This window comes from Pelodiscus sinensis, chromosome 11 (genome assembly GCF_049634645.1).
Source record: "Pelodiscus sinensis isolate JC-2024 chromosome 11, ASM4963464v1, whole genome shotgun sequence".
Taxonomy (NCBI): Eukaryota; Metazoa; Chordata; order Testudines; family Trionychidae; genus Pelodiscus; species Pelodiscus sinensis.
Genome location: NC_134721.1, coordinates 43636672 through 43657004, shown reverse-complemented (window position 1 = coordinate 43657004; position 20333 = coordinate 43636672). Strand labels below are relative to the sequence as shown.

The window sequence follows — 20333 nt, the reverse complement described above, 5'->3', positions numbered from 1 at the left end:
ACAGAGGGGAAAAAGTGAGAGGGAACATCGGCTTCAGAGCCCCTTTCTGTACAACAAACGCAGAGAGCTGCTGGGAGGATGGTAATTATGGCCACTCCACCTGCCTTGGGGGGCTCTGTGTGACACGGGCCCCCTGGCAAGAGGAGCGAGTCCAAAGACAAAGAGCTGCAGGGCCGGCCTGGGTGCCCCCTCCTGCATGATGCTGTCAAAGCGGAGGGCCAACAGGGTGCAGACCTTGGCCTCCCCTAGTTGGCAACCCCCCCCCAGCTGCTCTGCTCCGAAGAGGACCCCACCGCACGCGTCCGGTCCATGGTGGGAGGGCTCCCCTCTCTCCGGCGGCCAACTCCCCCACTTTCCAAAGCGATCTCCATCTGATCGGGCTGGAAATCAGGCCTCCGGTGTGGGGCGCTCTCTCAGCTCCAGCACTGTTCTCCGATAGCAGATCTGGGCCTCGCAGGATTCCTTGCCCTTCCTTCCCCTCCCTCCCACACACTCCCAGAGACGCGCTTTGATGCCGCAGCGTAAGAATAAAAAACCCCAGGAGCTGAAAACGTACACAGGGACATTCAGCAGCTGTGCGAGCTAGCGTTCCAGGGAGCGGCGGGCTGGCTCAGGCAGCACACGGCTGCCACCCTGTGCTGTGCGAGAGGCCTGCACGCAGAGCTCTGCTCTCGGAACAACTCGGCAGTTTTGGAGCGAAGCAGAGAAGGGAGCCCAATTCTGGAAAAGAAAGATCTATGACAAACAGGTCACTATTGTTCTCTGAGCCCTGTACTAAAGAGTGTAACTAGAAATAAAGTACGGACCGCAGCAAATTCCTGACCCTCCAGGACAAGGGTGAGGAACCTCAGGCCTGGATGCAATCTCTGGCTTACCTGGATCCAGCCTCCAAGGCTCAGGGCTCCCCCTCCAGCATTGGGGAGCCCGCACTGGGGCTCCAGCCCTACTGTGGGGCTGGAGCACACAAAATCTACTAGCCTTGGCACACACAACCTGTGGAACTCCTTGCCGGAAGATGCGGTAAAGGCCAGAACTTTAACAGGGTTCAAATAAGAGCTAGATAGATTCATGGAAGTTAGGTCCATCAATGGCTATTAGCCGGGACGGGTAGGAATGGTGTCCCTAGCCTCTGTTTGTCTGGATGTAGGTGACAGGAGGGATCACGTGAGGATTGCCTGTTGTGTTTCCTCCCTCTGGGGCATCTGGCATTGGGCACTGTGGGCAGACAAGACACTGGGCTGTGAATGGACCTTTGGTCTGACCCAATCTGGCCATTCTCATGTAGCCTGGGTCTCCCTAAACTAGGTGTGTGAGGGGAACGTCTTTCTCCTCCGACAGGGCCACATCCCTGAGGGTTTGTTTGTTTGGGGTTTTTTGCGATTTTTTTTTCTTTTTGCTTTTCACTTGTGCACAGCCCAACTGATTGTTCTGTGGGTCAGCGGCCCCCGACCCAAAAAAGGTTCCCCAGCTCTGCTGTAGGCTTTCAGGCCATCACTGTGTTGCAAAGCAAGAGAGCTGTGGGGCAAATGCTACTTTCTCTAAATTACCTAGCTTTTTAACCACAGGAGACTCCATGAGCAGTACGGGGTTTATGACCCCCTGAGCAGTCTGGATTCCCTCCAGTTACACAGTCTAGCATTAGGGGAAGGAACTCGTCTCCCCACTTCACAACCGAAGCTGCCGGTTCCAAAGCTGAGACCCAACTGCAAATGCCAAGGGACCAACACTGCCCCAGTTCACGCAGTCGGACGAGGATCAGACCGAGAACACGCACTGCAGCCACTGTTCCCTCTCACTTTTTCCCTCTATGTGCAGAATAATTTTTGTTCTGTGCACCAAGGCCTGTGCGGCTGTGCACCACCCACCGAAACACACGGGTGCTCTGCTAATCTGCTGGGTGGGATTAGGATCTCTCTGGGGTGACTTACAGGGAACACTGCTCTAATTTGCACTTTCTCTATCTGCCCCAGGTTGAGTTGAGCAGAGGAAGGCAAGGACTGCTGCTTCTGTATGTAGGTGATGGCTATAAACCCCAAGAGAGGAATTATCCAGTCCCTTCAAGGGTACCTTGGAATCACAGCTGAAACGGAGCCAAGGACGGCAGGGAACGCTTGCTCAGGTGAGATCCGCGTAAGTGTAGAGTAGCCTCCCAAAACAAGGCAGAATCCCCACAGCCTGAGCCAAACAGAGCCATGGAGAAGAGACACCCGGTCCAGTCCCGCATTGATTCCCGGGGAGAGGGGCGCGCTTCTGATTCGGGAGGTGCCGACAGGCGGCTTGACTCCCCGCCAGGCTTCCGGAGCTGTCTGAAAGATGGAAAAGGACGGCGCGTCACGCCCTGTCGCTTTAAGAAGGAATCCAGCTCCAGGCAACCAAACAGCCATTCGATCTCTTGATCGAAGGGCTCACAGATCCTGCGCGGAGGCGGATAAAACAAAGACAAACACGGCGCGGAGCAAATGAAGCTGGGAGCCGAGCGGATTTTAGGAAAAGGAAAAACAAACTACTCCCGGCGCAGCCTTGGCAGCTCAGCCGGGGTTTAATTTTTTAAGTGACGGGAGCAGGCTGTCGTGTGTTTACTTTGAATACCTGCCTCTAGGTTGGCCTGCGGCTTTGCACCGCAGTGCAGGGGCTTCGCCAGCAGGGGGCGAGAGGGACCGCTATGAGCGCAATAGGGCCAAGGGGAATAGGAGGGAATTGGAAGGCGAGATCGGTGTATGCAGGGAAGCTTGTCTCTCTCAATTAAAGATATTCCCTCCCCCGCCTTGTATCTACAATGAGGACTGAAAGGGTTTGATTTTAATTGGTGTCAAAGATTGACTTTTTTTTTTCCCATTTAAATTCCTTCGCTATTATTGTGTGTCTGCCAGAGAGTGTTTGTGGATGTTCCGAGCAAATCATTCAACTTTGCAGGAGGCTGTCACAGCCGGGTCACAGGCGGGCCAGACCTAGTTGTCAGAGCTGGGGTGAACAGTCAAGCGGCCGCTGGATCAGGATAGCGGGAGATCAAAGCCACACGCGGAGACCACAGGCTTCCGAGTCAGGCGTCAGAGGCAGGAAACAAACTAGAGATCAGACAAACTGGCAACCGGAGTCAGGAGCTAGATGCCAGGAATCACGCTGGGTCAGGATCCCAGGAAATCAAGCCGGAGCCGGAACCATGGGACACATCAGAGCACAATGGAGCCCAGTTATTCAAACAACTTCCTGTTTCTGCTCCTGCATTAAGTCAATCAGCTGCTTCGGGACTCAGGGGTGGAGCCTCAAAGACGGGCTGGGCGCCAGGCTAACAGCTGGGGGGGGTTGAGTGGGACCGCTCCCAGAATGCAGACTGGAGACCCGGGGTCAGGAACAGGTGTAACTGCGACCGTCAGACCAGGAAGCAGCAGCGTGACCAAATATTTACCTCTCTGGGTGTCAGATTGACGGGCGCCTTTCAACCACCAGGCCGTGGCAGGATCCCTGCCCAGCGACAGGATGTGCTTCAGCCCTGCCTGCCAGGCAAACAGGCAGCGCGCCTCATTCAGCCAGGCAGGAAGCGCTCGGCGCAGGGAGTCAGTGAGGCCAAGCACGAACATGAGGAAGAAGAGGAGCCAGAGCTGATATTGCACATGAAGCTTTGGGGAGGGACGTTACACGTCGGGCATCAGGGGCACTCGGATAGGCCACGTCGGCCCTAGAGACTCCAGTCAAACTCTGCTCGGAAGTTCCTGTGGGGTTCACGCCCATGCTCCCCTCCATCCATTGATGGTCCGTACCAGCAGTGCTTCCACTGGCTTGCGGGGGGGGGGGGGGGGGGCCTAGGAGCCTGGGCAACAGCTGGGTTGGGAGGAGCAGGCTCTGAGCAGGGCGGCCATGGGCCGGCCTGGCGCAGTGGGTCCAAGGGCAGCCAGGCTGGGCACAGGGCGGCTGCAGGCCAGCCAGAAGCAGAGGATCCGGGGCAGCCAGGCCGGAAGCAGACAGGCTAGGAGGGCAGAAACGCTCCGCAAGACGCAAGCGCAGGTGCCAGCTGGGAGTGTGGCATGCCAGACGCTCATGCCCTCCAGGAAAAGCTCCAGCGAAATGCTCCGTTTGATCAGCCGGTAACAGCCCCCAGCCTGGCCGATCACAGAGCACCGCCCCACTTATCGGGTGCACAAGGCCGGACATGCCTCCGCCGCTGCCCCCCACCAGGCCCGTCCCTAGGCTAAATGGGGACGTTCCAGCCGTACCTGGCACACGGAGACACGCGTCCGAGCTGTTGCTCTGCCGGGTTGGCTCCAGCTGGCCTCAGGCACTTGGCAGTGGGAACCCTGCTGCTTCCCAGCTCCAGCGCAGCTTGATGGAGCGGACAGGCACAGAGCCTGTGTCAGGTACTTGTATGGCCCCCAGCCACCATCGCGTCGCCTGCTGCTCCCACTGTCTGTATCCTCACAGCCCTCCTGTACGGGTGGGAAACTGAGGCACAGAACAGCTGGGACTGCCCAAGCTCACTGAGGGAGTGTGGAAGAGCCAAGTTCAAAGCAGGTCTCCCAGACTAGCTCACTCACCACCAGGCCTCCTTCGTCCTTAGGGACTTTGGGTCATAGTTCAACCTGATCTGGGCAAACTGGAGACGTGGTCTGAGGCGAGTTGGGTGGAGTTCAATAAGGACACGTGAAGCGCTCCACTGGGAAAGGTACCATCAGTTCCACATGTACAGAATGGGAAGCGACTGTCTAGGAAGGAGCCCTGCAGAAAGGCATCTAGGGCTCAGAGTGGACCACAAGCTGAACAGGAGTTAACAGTGTGACACTGTTGCAAAAAAAGCCAACCTCCTTCTGGGCTGCATTCACAGGAGTGTTGAGAGCCAGACAAGAGAAGTAAGAAGTCATTTTTCCACTCTGCTCTGCGTTGATCAGGCCTCAGCTGGGGGATTATGTCCGGTTCTGGGCCCCACGTTTCAAGAAGGATGTGGAGAAATTGGAGAAGGCCCAGAGAAGAGCAACAAGAATGATGAACGGTCCAGAGAACATGACCTAGGAAGAAGGCTGAAGGAATTGGGTTTGTTTAGTTTGCAAAGGAGAAGACTGAGGGGGGGACATGAGAGCAGTTTTCAAGTATCTAAAAGGGTGTCACAAGGAAGAGGGAGAAAAATTGTTCTCCTTGGCCTCAGAGGATAGGACAAGAAGCAAGGGGCTTAAACTGCAGCGAGGGAGGTTTAGGTTGGACATTAGGAAAAACGTCCTGCCTGTCAGGGTGGGGAAACACTGGAATAAATTGCCTGGGGGGTTGTGGAATCTCCATCCCTGGAGATATTGAAGAGCAGGTTAGACAGACGCCTGACGGGGATGGTGGTCGAGGCGGTGCTGGGTCCTGCCGTGGGGGCAGGGGACTGGACTCGATGACCCTTCCAGTTCCAGTGTTCTAGGATTCTTTGTTCTCCTTCAAATCCCTGCTGAGTGCTTCTCTTGCCGGGAGACCCACAAGCTGGACCCTGGCGAGGCTGCCTGTCAACAGACCGCCGCTGGCTCGCACCTCCTGTCTGGAGGCGTCTGTTGTCTCGTGCTTCTACTCAGCTTCTCAGCCCGTGAGGCAGCGATGTTGGGGCCCTGGCCCCGCGGGGGCCCTGCTCCGTGCCGAGGGATCCTCGGTGCCCGCGTGATATAAACAGTAACAAGGGGGTAGAAAGGAGGGTTTGGGCGCCCAGCGGAATGAGGCAGCGGAGACCAGCAGCTGCCACCAGCCCCCCACCACCATGGCCGTCCTGTTCTCTCCTTTGGGTCTACACCTTCCCTCCAAGGACTTCCAACGGCCTCCCAGCCTGTCCTTCCCGGACGGACCCGGAAGCCTGGCTTAGCCACCCGTAGGAGCAACCTCGCGTCCTCCCGCCTGGGCCCGGAGAAGCTGTGGCAGAGGAGCGACACCACGGTGAGGAGCGGCAGCGTGTGGCCGTTCAGTCCTTCCTCCAGCAGAGCTGGCTTTCTCCCACAGCGCCCCCTGTGGCCGAGGGAGGAGATGCTCAGGGGGCCCTTTTCAGCCAAGGCTCGGTGGCCCCCGCTGCACCCTAGTCCAGCTGCCCTACAGCCATGGCCACACTCCCCTTTGTTCATGAGGATTCAGAGTCCATGTGAGCATGCTCTGTTGTTCTTCTCGGGTTTCCCCCACAGCCGGCGGCTCCTGGCAAACAGGCCGAGGGAGAGGTGGTGGGTCTGCTCCCAGAAGCCCGTCCAGCTGCTCGTTAGCACTCTGGAGCAACGACAGAGCCTGGAGTGGCGCCTCCCGGGCCCCCGGCCAAACCTCTGCTGCTCTGTGAGCTGGGGAAAGCCAGGCGGGCTGGGGCTGTCGGTTTCCTGGCTGGATGGCAGGTCTCTCAGTGACCCGAGAGGCCCATGCCCGGGCAGGACGGGGAGAAGCCTGAGAGGCAGGCCCACTAGCAGGAGAGCTCGAGGCCAGTTCAGCCCAGCATCTGCAAAGCCTCCCTCATCTGGCTCCAGAGCTCTCCTCCCTTCCACTCCCCGGGGAGCAGGGTGATGGAGCCGCCCTGCAGCTGCCGGAGAGGGACAGAGGACAGGAAACGGCCGGGTTCTACACCCTCAGCCGCAGCCTCAGGGGAGGTTTCTGATGAAATAACGAGCAGCGGAACAGTCGCTGGCCATCAGCAGAATCACAGGCAATTCGGGCTGGAAGAGACCTCACGAGAGATCTAGTCCATCCCATGCTCAACGTAGGGCCACCCCCAACTCTGCCAGCTCACCCAGGGCTTCAGAGTCAACTCACCCTTCAAAGGGACGGGGCAGCTCCCACCTGCCTACGGATCAGCCCCGGCACAAAGGTCGGGCACGTGCCAGCCCCGCCGATCCAGCGTGTTTCGAGCCTCCTGCTCTGCTGGGACGTGGCGCTCGGCACAGGGAGCGTCGCCACGGGCAGACGCAGCCCTCCCCAGGCCCGTGCCCAGAACGAGGCCGGTGCAGCCAGGAGTGCAGGCCACGACGTCCCTGCTCCAGCGAGACGCCGATGTCGGCCTTTCAACAGTGGGCAGAGGAGCCTGTTTTCTACACTGCCACGCCCCCCAGCTCCCGCGGCCGTACCGCAAGTGTGGGAGCGCCGCCCTCCGCGGGAGTCGGGGGTGGGAAAGCGCCGACCAGGCAGAGAGCATCGCTGCCTCCAGGCGCGGGCTGGGCCCTGCCCCAACCACACTCCGCCCTCCAAGCCAACCCCGCCCCGGCCACAGCAGGCGCCACCAGCCAGAAACCGAGCGCAGCCCCCACCACTGCGCTGCCGCCACCACCCTCTGCAGGAAGGGAGCTCCTGGCCAGAGACAAAAGCTCCGCAAGGAAATGCAACCGGACGGATAACGACAGGTCTCCCCTCCGCGACCTCTTGAATCTGTCCGGGAGATACGTACTGACCCCTTTTCCTAGCAACAGCGCGCACGCGCACACACCCTGACCCCTTTTCCTAGCAACCGCGCACACGCACCGACCCCTTTTCCTAGCAACCGCTCACACGCACCGACCCCTTTTCCTAGCAACCGCGCGCATGCACACACACACACACACACCATCCCCTTTTCCTAGCAACCGCTCACACGCACCGACCCCTTTTCCTAGCAACCGCGCGCATGCACACACACACACACACACCGTCCCCTTTTCCTAGCAACCGCTCACACGCACCGACCCCTTTTCCTAGCAACCGCGCGCATGCACACACACACACACACACACACACACACACACACACACCGTCCCCTTTTCCTAGCAACCGCTCACACGCACCGACCCCTTTTCCTAGCAACCGCGCGCATGCACACACACACACACACACACCGTCCCCTTTTCCTAGCAACCGCTCACACGCACCGACCCCTTTTCCTAGCAACCGCGCGCATGCACACACACACACACACACACACACACCGTCCCCTTTTCCTAGCAACCGCTCACACGCACCGACCCCTTTTCTTAGCAACCGCTCACACGCACCGACCCCTTTTCTTAGCAACCGCTCACACGCACCGACCCCTTTTCTTAGCAACCGCTCACACGCACCGACCCCTTTTCTTAGCAACCGCTCACACACACCGTCCCCTTTTCCTTACAAACCGCTCGCATGCACCAACCCCTTTTCCTAGCAACCGCGCGCATGCACACACACACACACCGTCCCCTTTTCCTAGCAACCGCTCACACGCACTGACCCCCTTTACCTAGCAACCGCATGCATGCACACACACACCATCCCCTTTTCCTAGCAACCGCTCACACGCACCGACCCTTTCTCCTACAACCGCTCACACACACCATCCCCTCTTCCTAGTAACCGCTCACACACACACCGACCCCTTTCCCTAGCAACCGCTCACACACAGATCCCAACGCCTTTCCCTAGCAACCGCTCACACACACCAACCCCTTTTCATAGAAACCTCTCTCACACACACGCACTCACACCTCATCCCATTTTTCTAGCTACCTCTCACACGCAGACACACCATCCCCTTTTCCTAGCAGCCACATGAATGCGCACAGACAAAGGGCACGGACCATCTCGAATTTGAGACATTCCTCATCTGACTATTTGGGAGATGATCAGTCTGCAAACAAATCTATTTTCCACCTCGATCCTCCTCTTCCTACCGGGGCAGCTTTATGTCCCAAGAGAAACCCCCCCTCTTCAAAACTGGTTTCCCCAACCCCCAAGAGAGTGTAGGCAGCTGCCATTCATTTACATCCCTGGCCCTGACGGCAGAGCTTGTTCACACGGGCTGATGCTGGGGGAGTTTTTTGACCGTGTTGCGGTGTCTTGGCCTCGCTTGTCTTTGGACGTCTGCTGGCAGACACCACAGCGCTGTGCTGTGCTCCTCTCAAACGCTGCACCGGGCCTGGAGAGGGACCAAGTCTCTCTGGCAGGCTCAGAACATCTGGTAGCAGCTGACCCTGTGACTGATACAGCCTGGCCTGGCCACCCAGTAGGAGGCGCTCTCTGCGCAGGGTGTTAACAGAGACACACATGCCCGGCCCGTGGCTGGGGTCTCTGCTGCGGGAGGAGCCGTGTTTCCCCTTAGGCCCTGGCCATTTCTGTCACTAAGGCCCTCGTGGCCCCGTTAAAGAGGAGGGCTTGTTAGCCCCACGGCCCAGGCCACCACTATACAATATCCTTCGTCTCCTGGGCGACACGGCTGTGCATGGCTCGAAAGCGGCCACGTTCCACCCCAGAGGTGGCCGAAGCAGGGGCCCAGACATTAGCTAACCCAGCCATAGCCTCTCTGCTGTGCCCAGCAGCTGTCCAGGGCCTGCTTCCCTGCTCACACTGGGAGCTGCCAGATTTCCACGTGGCTGCTGGCAGAGGGGTGATCCTGCCTGCAGGACACTGCTCTCCAGAGCACGCTCCCTGGCGGGTATTCGGGCCGCTCCCCCGGCCATGCCTAACGAGATTTGTTCTGGAATGAGGGGGCTGTCCTCCAACAGCTCCTGCTGTGACACTACAACCCTCGGCTCCTGATGTCATGAAGCGTTGACATGGCAACGGGACAATGTCAACAATCGACAGGAGAGAATTAAGGCCGGAAGGCTGAGGGCTGACAGCTGCCGCGAGGAGCCTTCTGCTCGGGGCTATTCTCTGCTTCCCATGGCCCACAGGGACGGGAGAGCAATGGGGCCAGGCGGGGGCAGACATGGGGAGCACAAGGGGCCACCAACCTGACTCCCTGCAAAGTGCCGTCGAGGGAGCAAAATCCCCGTCACCCAGGGATTCTTTGCCTCCCACCTTCTGCAGCGGCCGCAGGGATACCTGGTGACGCTGCCCTGGCAGGACACTGGCAAAGCGGGAGGCTTACACGGCCGGTGTCCCCGGACCAGGGTAGGAATGCCAACAGTCGGGCTGAGTGACACATTCCGCCTGTCTAAAGGCACCACCGGCTAACAATTAAACAGGGGCAGGCCTCGGCCATTCGAGGCAGCTTCCCGCACCGCAGGGCCAGTCACCCCGCTCAGTGGGGAGCAGAAAAGCCAAGCAAGAGATGTCCGCCTAAGCCCTAAGTCCACCGCCCCACTTCCCAGCACGCACACAGTGGCTGGCAGGTCTCACCCAGCATTCCTGACAGGTCACACCGGATGTTGCTGAGTTACTGGTGCGACAGTGTGCGTCTGTCCCGGGCACAGGCTATTTCACTCCTCCGTCAGTCATCCTTCTCATGCCCCGGGAGCAAGCTGCCAGCTCGGTGGCTGGGTGCCTGGCTACCGCCTAGTGGCCATTCGACAGCGGTCTTCTCCCCACCGCCTGAAGACTTGGAGCTCGGACAGGCTTCGGGCCTCCCGGTCCGATCTGGCAAGCGCCAGAAGAAAAGCGCCAACCAAAAGTCTCCTGCGTCGCTGGGGACATGAATCATCCCCAACCTCATCTCGCAAGCCAAGCGGGATACGCTGGGGAAGGCGCCGGAGTCAGAGGGGCACAGGCCAGCACGTCCGGGGAGGGAAAGACAATTTGCTTTGAACCGCCGAGAACCTCAAACGGCAGCCCAGGAAGGCAGGCTGCGTGTCCATCTCCGGGGGGCCCGGCAGCCAGCGCTTTGCTCTCACGGGTTAGGACTCCAGCCACACTCCTTAGAGACGCACACGGGTGTTCAACCCCGCAGGGCCACCCTCAGCTCACCCCAATTTCTGCCTGCCTGTTGAAGCAGAACCTACTTGCACTCGGGTTCTCCTCGGCCTCCTGCCCCACTGAAACGCCGTGCAGCCTAGCCCCAAGAATGGCAGAGCTCCCCCATGGGGATACCTACACGTAGCCCGAAGTCCCACCAACCTGGGGCCTCCCTGCTAGCGGCCCACGTTCCTACCCAGCTCCCACCCCCCAGGGAGGAGACTCAGCCACGCGGCTCCCAGGCCCGGCCAGCTCCCGCCCTGTGCCTACCGTGTGCGGGTTGTCGTAGTAGACGCCGATGGAGCAGAGCTTGGGCGAGATGCTGCAGCTCTCGGTGTACAGCTCGCCAGACTCGTCGTAGGGCCCCACCTTGAACTTGTACGCCACCGTGATGCTGCCGATGGGGGGCGAGCCAGCACTCACCACCACCTCCGTGAAGAGCCCCGAGTAGACGGCAAAGCCAAAGAGCGTCAGCAGCAGCAGCACGACCAGGGCCCCGATCAGTCCAATGAGCACCCAGTCCGCCATTATCCCCGGTGCCTCCAGCGTCCCGCACGAGCTACCGGCAAGAGAGGAGAAAGAGGAGGGGCGTGAAGGCAACCTTAGCAGGCAGGTACCTGCTTCAAAGTGACTTCCCAGCTACATCAGCCTCTTCCAATTCCTCTTCTCACAGCTGAGGGACGAGTGAAACAGCAGCTAAGGCCAGCACTAAAATTACCGCACCCCAGCTTGTGAACCACCCGCTTTTGTAACCACAGCTGGGGATCGGGGGGCCCGGTTACTAGAAGGGGGCCCCACCACCTTTCCCGAGAGGTAACCAGACGAGACCACAAGTCACAGGACAATGGTGGATTTATTTAGGGTACGATGGACGAGGCAGAAGCTTAATGACGACAGTGAAAGAGATTGTGTCTCCCACATCGCCCCCTGGCAAAGAGCTCTGAGGTAGAGGCCCACTTCCTAAAGAGGGCTGGAGTGCCATCAACCTTGTCCCTGCCCAGCGGGTAGTGATTAACGGCTCGATGTCAGGCTGGCGGTCGGTTTCTAGCGGAGTGCCCCAAGGCTCGGTTCTAGGACCGGTTTTGTTCAACATCCTTATTAATGACCTGGATGAGGGGATGGATTGCACCCTCAGCAAGTTCACAGATGACACTAAGCGAGGGGAGAGGTAGATACGCTGGAGGGCAGGGACAGGGGCCAGAGTGACCTAGACAGATTAGAGGATTGGGCCACAAGAAATCTGCCGAGGTTCAACAAGGACAAGTGCAGAGTCCTGCTCTTGGGACGGAAGAACCAAGGGCTGGCCTTACCACGAGGTGAACTGAGGCGGCCACCTCAGATGCCAGACTGTGGGGGGCACCACTAGGCCCCCGGGTGTAGAAAACTGTGTCTGCTGCTGGTGCAGATGTTTTCTCTCTGCTCTAGATGCACAGAGACGGTGGGGTGCTGGGCTGGAGGAATTGAGACCTTTCAAAGTTTCGGCCCAAGCAAGGGGATATGGGGGCGTCATTTGAACTCCCCACCTCAGATACCAAAATGTTGTGGGCCGGCCCTGGAAGAATCCCAAGCATTGTTACAGGCTGCAGATCAATTGGCTAAGTAGCAGTTTGGCAGAAAAGGACCTGGGGATACAGCGGATGAGAAGCTGGATATGAATCAGCAGTGTGCCCTTCTAGCCAAGAAGGCGAACGGCATATTGGGCTGCATTAGGAGGAGCATTGCCAGCAGATCTAGAGATGTCATTATTCCCCTTTACTCCAGATGTGGCCTCACCAATGCTGAATATTGTGTCCAGTTCTGGGCCCCAACTTCAACTTCCAAAGAGGCTGGAGAGAGGCTGTTCCCAGGGCTGGCAGATGGCAGAACAGGAGCAATGGGCTCAAGTTGCAGTGGGGGAGGTCTAGGTTGGATATTAGGAAAAACTATTTCCCTAAGAGGGTGGGGAAGCACTGGGATGGGTTCCCTAGGGAGAGGGTGGAATCTCCAGCCCTAGAGGTTTTTAAGTCTCGGCTTGACAAAGCCCAGGTGGGATGATTGAGTTGGGGTTGGTCCTGCGTTGGGCAGGGGGCTGGACTCGATGACTCCTGAGGTCTCTTCCAGCCCTAGGATTCTATGAAGATGCTTTAGGTAAAATACATCATGTGACAGATCATGATTAAAGTTACAAACTGTTGACTGTGCATATTCTGATTTTGTGCAGGTATTCTTTTTTATGTGAAGTTAGAAATATGAAGTGTGGATCTGTTTATAATTCTAAACATGCTAATGACAGCCATTACCGATACTCTGGAAACTTAATGGTCTGGTGCTCAAGGTAACTTTCTGTGAATGGGTCTGTTTTTCCTATAAGCCTGGATTATAATTGGTCATGGCAGGACATGTAGCCAGGCCACCAGATGGTGGATCCCATTTTGGATCTGGTACTTTTCCATTCAAAGTGAGATAAATTTGAACTGAACACAAAGAATTCCCACCTCGGGCAAAAGGTGGGAAAACCAAACAACAGAGGTGTTGGCCAGATGCCAGGAGATCCCCTCATACCACCCAAGAGGTCTCCTGGAAGCATTTAAGACTGAACAGGGGGAAGGATTGACCTCAAGCTAGGAGGCTGACTCGCTTAAACATGAGAACAGCCATACTGAGTCAAATCAAAGGTCCATCTAGCCCTGTGTCCTGTCTTCCAACAGTGCCCAATGCCAGATGCCCCAGAGGGAATGAAAAAAAAAGGTAATCAAGTGATCCCTCCCCTGTCACCCAATCTCAGCTTCTGACAAACAGAGCCTAGGGCCACCATCCATACCCATCCTAGCTAATAGCCCTTGATGGACCTATCCTCCATGAATCTATCTAGCTCTTTTCTGAACCCTGTTAAAGCCCTGATTTTCACACTATCCTGTGGCAAGGAGTTGCACAGGTTGACTGCGTGTTGCATAAAGAAAAACTTCCTTGTGTGTGTTTTAAACCTGCTGCCTATTAATTTCATTTGGTGACCCCTAGTTCTTGAGCTTTGGGGGGGGGGGTAGCTGAGTTAGTCTGTACAAGATAAACTTAAAAACCAACAAATGGTCTGGTAGTACTTTACAGACTAACAAAACACATAGATGGTATCATGAGCTTTCGTGGGCACAGCCCACTTCTTCAGACAACCGGAGTTTTCTTCAGATGACCTAGTTCTTGTGTTGTGGGAACAACTAAATAACTTTTCCTTATTTATTTTCTCCACAGCAACCATGATTTTACAGACCTCTATCATATCCCCCTTAAACTCTTTTTTTCTAAGCTGGAAAGTCCCAGTCTTTTTAATCTCTCTTCATATGGGACCTGTTCCAAACCCCTAATCATTTTTGTTGCCCTTTTCTGTAATGTTTCCAATGCCAAGATGCCTCCTTGAGATAAGATGACCACACCTGCACACAGTATTCCAGATGTAGGTATACCATCGATTTATAGAGAGACAATAAGATGTTCTCTGTCTTATTCTCGTTCCCTTTTTTAAACGATTCCTAACATCCTGTTTGCTTTTTTGACCACCGCTGCACACTGAGGCTGTGTCTACATTGGTGTGATCTTGCGCAAAAGCAGCCACTTTTGCGCCAAAACTTTCTGCCTGTCTACACTGGCCGCGAGTTCTTGCGCAAGAACACTGACGTTCTAATGTATGAAATCAGGGCTTCTTGTGGAAGAACTATGACACTCCTGCTCAGGAATAAGCCCTGTTGTGCAACTGTTCTTGCGCAAGAGGCCAGTGTAAACAGGCAACATGAATTTCTTGCACAAGAAAGCCTGATGGTTAAAATGGCCATCAGAACTTTCTTGCGCAAGAGAGCGTCTACACTGGTATGGATGCTCTTGCGCAAAAGCGCATCTGTAGCGCAAAGGCACATGCCAGCGTAGACCCTCTCTTCTGGAAGAGTTTTTGCACAAGAACTCTTCCGCAAAAGAGTTCTTGCGTAAAATCATGCCAGTATAGACAGTTCCACAGTGGATGTTTTCAGAGAACTATGCACGAGTCCAAGATCTCGCTCTTGAATCTATTAGCTAATTTAGTCACCAGCATTTTGTACATATAGTTGGCATTATGTTTTCCAATGTGCATTACTTTGCATTTATCAGCATTAAAATTCATCTGCCATTTTGTTGCCCAGTCACCTAGTTTAGGGAGATCCTTTTGAAGCTCTTCACAGTCTGCTTTGGTCTTAACTACCTTGAGCAGTTTGGGATCATCTGCAAATGTTGCCACCTCACGGTTTAACCTTCTCTCCAGATCATTTATGAAGATGTTGAATAGGATTGGTCCCAGTACGGACTCCTGTGGGACACCGCTAGCTACCTCTCTCCCTTCTGAAAACTGACCATTTATTCCGACCCTTTGTTTCCTATCTCGTAAGCAGTTACCAATCCATGAGAGGACCTTCCCCCTCATCTCCCATGACAGCTTGGGAAAGAGAGGAGGAGAAGAACTGTGAGGGTAAGAATTCGCATGTAACAAATTTCTTAGTGTATTAGGATTAGCCGGCATGCTTTGTTTATTTTGTCTTAGTAACTTACTGTGCTCTGTCTGTTTCCACTTGCAATCACATAAATCCTATTTTTTATACTTAATAAAATCACTTGTGTTTATTATCAAGCCCAGTGCACGTAACCGTTGCTGGGCAGGGAACCACTGTTCTGATCTCTCTTTCACTGATAAAGCTGCAGAACTTACGGGATTTCTCTGTGTAAAACTTTTATACAGAGTAAGATGGATTTATTTGGGGTTTTGGTCCCATTGGGGCTGAACACCAGGGTGCTCTCAATGGCCTCAGAGCTGAGTCCTCCCAGAGCTGAACTGGTTCAGCATCTGTGTTGCTTTGCTCGGGGGCTGTGACCGCAACTCTGCGCATTGGCTGAGGGAGACCAGCGCCTCTGGCCTTGCAGGACGTGGTGGTGGGGTACCCCACAGGACAAGTTGGTGGGCTCCAGGATACGATCAGTATACTGTGGTTTTGTCTCCACTCCTCAGCCGCATTTTTGCGCAAGTAAATCGACAGGACAGAGGGCTTTTGCCGATAAAGTTATTCCTCTTCCCATGAGGAATAACTCCTTTTTGCACTACAGCTCTTGTGCAAAAAGGCAAGTGTGGACGCTCCAGAGGGCTTTTTGCACAAGAAACCCCTATTGGAAAAAGCACAGGATCAGAGCTTTCTTGCACAAGAGCGCCCATGCAGCGTGGATGCTCTCTTGCGCAAAAGCACATCGCTTCTGTGATGCATTTTCAGGTCTGGACGCGCTTTTGTGCAAGAAGTTTTTGGGCAAGATCTCTTCTGCAAAAGGCTTCTTGCGCAAAAACCCTGCAGTGTAGACAAAGCCCGAGAGACAATCTCCAGGGGACCCCTGTGATCAAACCCATCAAAACCGTGACTTCACAGAAGTGAAAGGCACAACGTAAAAGGTAACATCCCCAAGGCAGAACTCCTTTCTTTCTTTACCTGGTTTTTAAATCTGAAAGAGCTTTCAAAATGAAAACGGACACTCCACCATGTGTGATGCTGGCTTGCTTTCTTCTCTTCACTTTGGGCAATAACACAATCACGGTCAATTTCATTGGCTGGTTTCCGCACACAAGCAACCTGCTGTTGTCTTTAAGTTTCCAAGAACTCAGGGGGAAGTGTCAACTGAGTACAATGCAGAAAGTTTAGATTGCATTGTCCCATTAACCCTTTTCTGTGCGCAAGGGCTTTTGAAAAGAAACGGAATTTGGGACCAAAGTTAAAGGGGTGCTGTGGAGTTGAACTACATGGACAAATTTACTCTCTCTGGAAGAACAGCTTCATCTTGGCTCTCTATTCAGCCTCACATGGACCACAAGAGGACCAACGCTACGGCTAGCCACACCAACGCAACCGTGGCCAGGAGGATGAAACGCTGCAAAGTCAGCCAGATCCAGTCCTGGTCTAACGCCACTTACTGAAGGGGTGAATTTGATGCACCATGTCTTATGTTTCTACTCACCTGAAAGTCAGAAGGCTAGAGCTAGCAACAGCTCATGGTCTCTGCTCGACTCCTGACCAAGGATCCAAGTCGCTAAAACAGGAGGAGATGGGATTGTTACTTCCTCTATTAACACACGCCGTATGAAAACACACTCACCTTAGAAAGAAACAGGCACCCCAAACACTTCCCTTGTGTGTTGTTGTGCTCCCTTTAGGAAAGTAACCAGGATCAGTTTCCTGTCCCCTTAAGAGGAATGGCATGTCCCCTTAGTTTGGGATTTTTGAGCCACATCAGAGCTTACGGGGGAACTCCATTCAGAATAGCGATGTTAAAAATCGTGTATTAGGGTAACCATGTAACCACCGCAGGCTCTGCAGTATAAAGTCTACGGCGAAGCCTCCACAGGAACAGGGCTGCGAGCCCAGCTCCGGGGGAGAAGGCTTCGCCGAATTGACACCATTAACAGATAACCATCCGCCTAACAGTTAAACGGTTACAGGCCATCCTCGCTAGAAGTCCAAGATACATTCCAAAAAAAACTTGGACCGATAGCAAAACAACGTAAAGCGGGGAATTTTTTCCCGCAGCTGACTTCCATTTGTGCTTTTTTTTTTCCACGCAACTTAAGTGCAGGGACCAGGAGGACTTCTAACGCATCAGTTCCTATTAGCGTCAATGACTTTAGTGCGCATGGATACCGGGGCAACTTACAGCGGGGACGCCCTGTAGTCGTTTACACTCAGACAGCCCTAACGCAGAAAGAGATCACCTTGGAAAGTTGCAGATGTCCCTGCAGGACTGGAGAGGAGTTTAAAGATAAAGAATAAGCGAGATCCTGCTTTTGGGCCGGCTTTGGGCAGGGGGCTGGACTCGATGACTCCCGAAGTCTCTTCCAGCCCTAGGATTCTAGGAGAGATGTCTTTCCAAAATCTAAGATCAAACATTCCATGACAAGAAAGGTCAGATGGCATGGCTTGAGCGAGCAACAGGGGGAGGCGCTCTGCAGACCTTCCCAACTCTGCCAGCGCATCTCGAATTCGTTCCTCTGCCTCGGGAGTATGCAGCCCAGCACAAGGGACTAATTTGTGCTTGCTCCAGCTAAAAATAGCAACATGGCTAGGTAGCATAAACAGCAGCTAAAGCTAGCCACCTGGCTCCAAGCCTGCCCACACTTCCTGGGTACACGCTTGGGCAGCTAGCAAAGAGGCAAAACTTCTACCAAATTCTGGCGTCAATTAAATCAGAGAGAAAACTGTAGTAACTCCACTGAAATCAAGAGTTATTCTGGATTTACACTCAGGTCACAGAGTGCAGAATTTGGCCCTATGTTTTTGTTTCTAAAACTTATCCGATACAAATGCTAGTAATAAAAATCACAACAATTACACTGCCCCACACAAGTAAGCATGACACAAAAGAGAAAGCAAGCAAGCTTGCACAACGGAGACCCAGCTACAATCTGCGCTTGTCCCAAATCAGGCAGCGGCAAAGAACAGAGAGAATCACCTCACCCGCTGCAGAGAGGTAACCCACGAGCACAGAAACTGGACTCCGTGATCAGGTCACTTTCACTCCCTTCTCTACTCATGCAGCCATTCAGTTTTACCCAAGTTCCCAACCTGTCTTGTTTATTTCAGCTCTGTTCTGCTTCCTGGTTCACATGCACCAGCCTGATGAGGTCACAGCACTCGTGCACAGCCTGGGAGGGCAACATGCATTTTTCCTTCCATCCCTTAAAGAGCCACTGATGCTCTACGGAAAACTTTTGGAGCACAGGCTCTTTGGCAGCAGTTCTGCCAGGGTGTCCATGTTCTATCCAGAGGGAAAAGGGGAGGCGGCACGGGACTGTTTCTAGGATTCCAGTGATCAAAACAGAGTCTCTGCTCCGCATTCTGCACCTGAGTCATAATCTCCTGAGACAACTGTTCAGCTAATTATAATGACACAAACAGAGGATTATGGGCTGTAGGTAAGAACTAAACAACAGAAATGGAACAAGCCCTTGGGCCCTCATGCCCCTGGGATCCCACAATACTGGTTACAAATCAGGGCCAATCACATTTGTTGCCAGCCTGGTTTTCCTGACCAGCACAGGCTGGGATTTTGGGGGCTTCCCTGAAATCAGTAAATGTTGATTCTGGTCCATTTTTCCCTCCACTGAAAGAGCGACAAAAACCCCTGTGTTTCTAGCCAGGAAAAGTTTAAAGGGGGTTATTTTAAAAACGGCTTGGGATCGCCCAGGAGTTGCACTGTAAGGAGTCTCATACGTTAGATACAGCTTGAACCTCTAGTCCGGCAACATCCGTTGTCCAGCAAATCTGTGGCCCAGCATGATTTTTGCTAGCAGATGTCCACTTATCGTGGGTGTGGCCAAGTTTCCTGATGTCCCATAAAGTTTGTTTATAGCTACCACCCCGGCTCTCAGTGTTCTGTGCTGTTATTTAGCTCTACTTCACCCCAACAGTCTTCTAAGAGCCCAGGAAGGTGTCGCAGTGTTGGTAATGCTGCTAGACAACATTGACCTCCCGTGGTTCAGGAAATTCTCTGGTTTGTACCCGTCTAGAGAGGTTCAACCTGTTCCATAGTGATGGGTGCTGGAGAGAAAGCCCAGAGAGCCCAAGGCATTGGAGCAGCTGGCTTCAGGGTTCCCCGGGATGATCCATGTGGGAGGGTGCACGGGGTGTCTTGGGAGAACTTTGGCATGCTGAGTATTTGGCTGCTCCTCAGATTTCCTTCTCCTCAGACAAAAGAGATGCAGAAATCTTTGGGGCTAGTCAAACACATGCTCCAGCAAGCCTGGCCCCTTTCCTGGGGTGCCCAATGCCACTCTGGAAAACACACTGCTGCCCCCCAGAGCCACGCTCTGCCTGCCAATCCTCCTCCTTGGGAAACACTGAGAAAACAACAACTCCCCTTGGAACCTCGTGCTAGGTAGTCCCCCCAGCAACCCGCCCCAGGGTCAGGCTGGTCTGCAACAAGGGCCTACCAGTCCGAGTGTCAGCCTGCTCCCAAGCCACCCCCAGGGCGGGTTGTGTCCCTCGCCCCTCCCTTCTGGATCCCCCAAGTACGGGTCTCTCCCCCCGCCAGGGATCCCCCCCGAGTGCCAGTCTCCCTCCCCCCCCACAGGGGATCCCCCCCAGGTGCCAGTCTCCCCCCCCCCCACGAGGGATCCCCCCGAGTGCCAGTCTCCCCCCCCCCACGGGGGATCCCCCCGAGTGCCAGTCTCCCCCCCCACGGGGGATCCCCCGAGCCGGTCTCCCCCCCCACGGGGGATCCCCCGAGCCGGTCTCCCCCCCCACGGGGGATCCCCCAAGTGCCAGTCTCCCCCCCCCGCCGGGGATCCCCCAAGTGCCAGTCTCCCCCCCCCCGCCGGGGATCCCCCGAGTGCCAGTCTCCCCCCCCCCCGCCGGGGATCCCCCGAGTGCCAGTCCCCCCCCCCCGCCGGGGATCCCCCGAGTGCCGGTCTCCCCCCCCCGCCGGGGATCCCCCAAGTGCCAGTCTCCCCCCCGGGGATCCCCCAAGTGCCAGTCTCCCCCCCCCCCTCGGGGATCCCCCAAGTGCCAGTCTCCCCCCCACTCACCGCGGCGCTGCCCGCTCCCGGCTCACTCTCGGGCGCTCGCTAAGGCGGCGCTCGGGGACGCGCCCTCGCCTCCTCGTCTCACCGCCTCCCCCGCACGGGAGCGTGCGCGGGCACGGCCTGCCTAGGGGCGGGGCGGGCTCCGCGCTGGGCGTGGCCCTGCCCATCCCCGACGGGGCCT

The 20333-nt window shown here is 55.4% G+C and overlaps 1 protein-coding gene across 3 annotated transcripts in view; it reads right to left on the bottom strand.

Annotated features, from left to right (window-relative positions):
- Positions 1 to 20333, bottom strand: part of TEX264 (testis expressed 264, ER-phagy receptor) — a 105359-nt gene extending 85026 nt beyond the window's left edge. Inside the window, exons 1-3 of one of the 3 annotated variants that reach the window (XM_075939470.1) lie at positions 20156 to 20333; positions 16594 to 16665; positions 10873 to 11161 (exon numbers count right to left, since the gene is read on the bottom strand). In XM_075939470.1, coding sequence (XP_075795585.1) covers positions 10873 to 11130 — 258 coding nt within the window. In that variant the 5' untranslated portion in view covers positions 11131 to 11161; positions 16594 to 16665; positions 20156 to 20333. Of the gene's footprint in view, positions 1 to 10872; positions 11162 to 16593; positions 16666 to 18081; positions 18245 to 20155 lie in introns of those variants that run through there. The other 2 variants (XM_075939471.1, XM_075939472.1) reach the window with 2 other exon arrangements.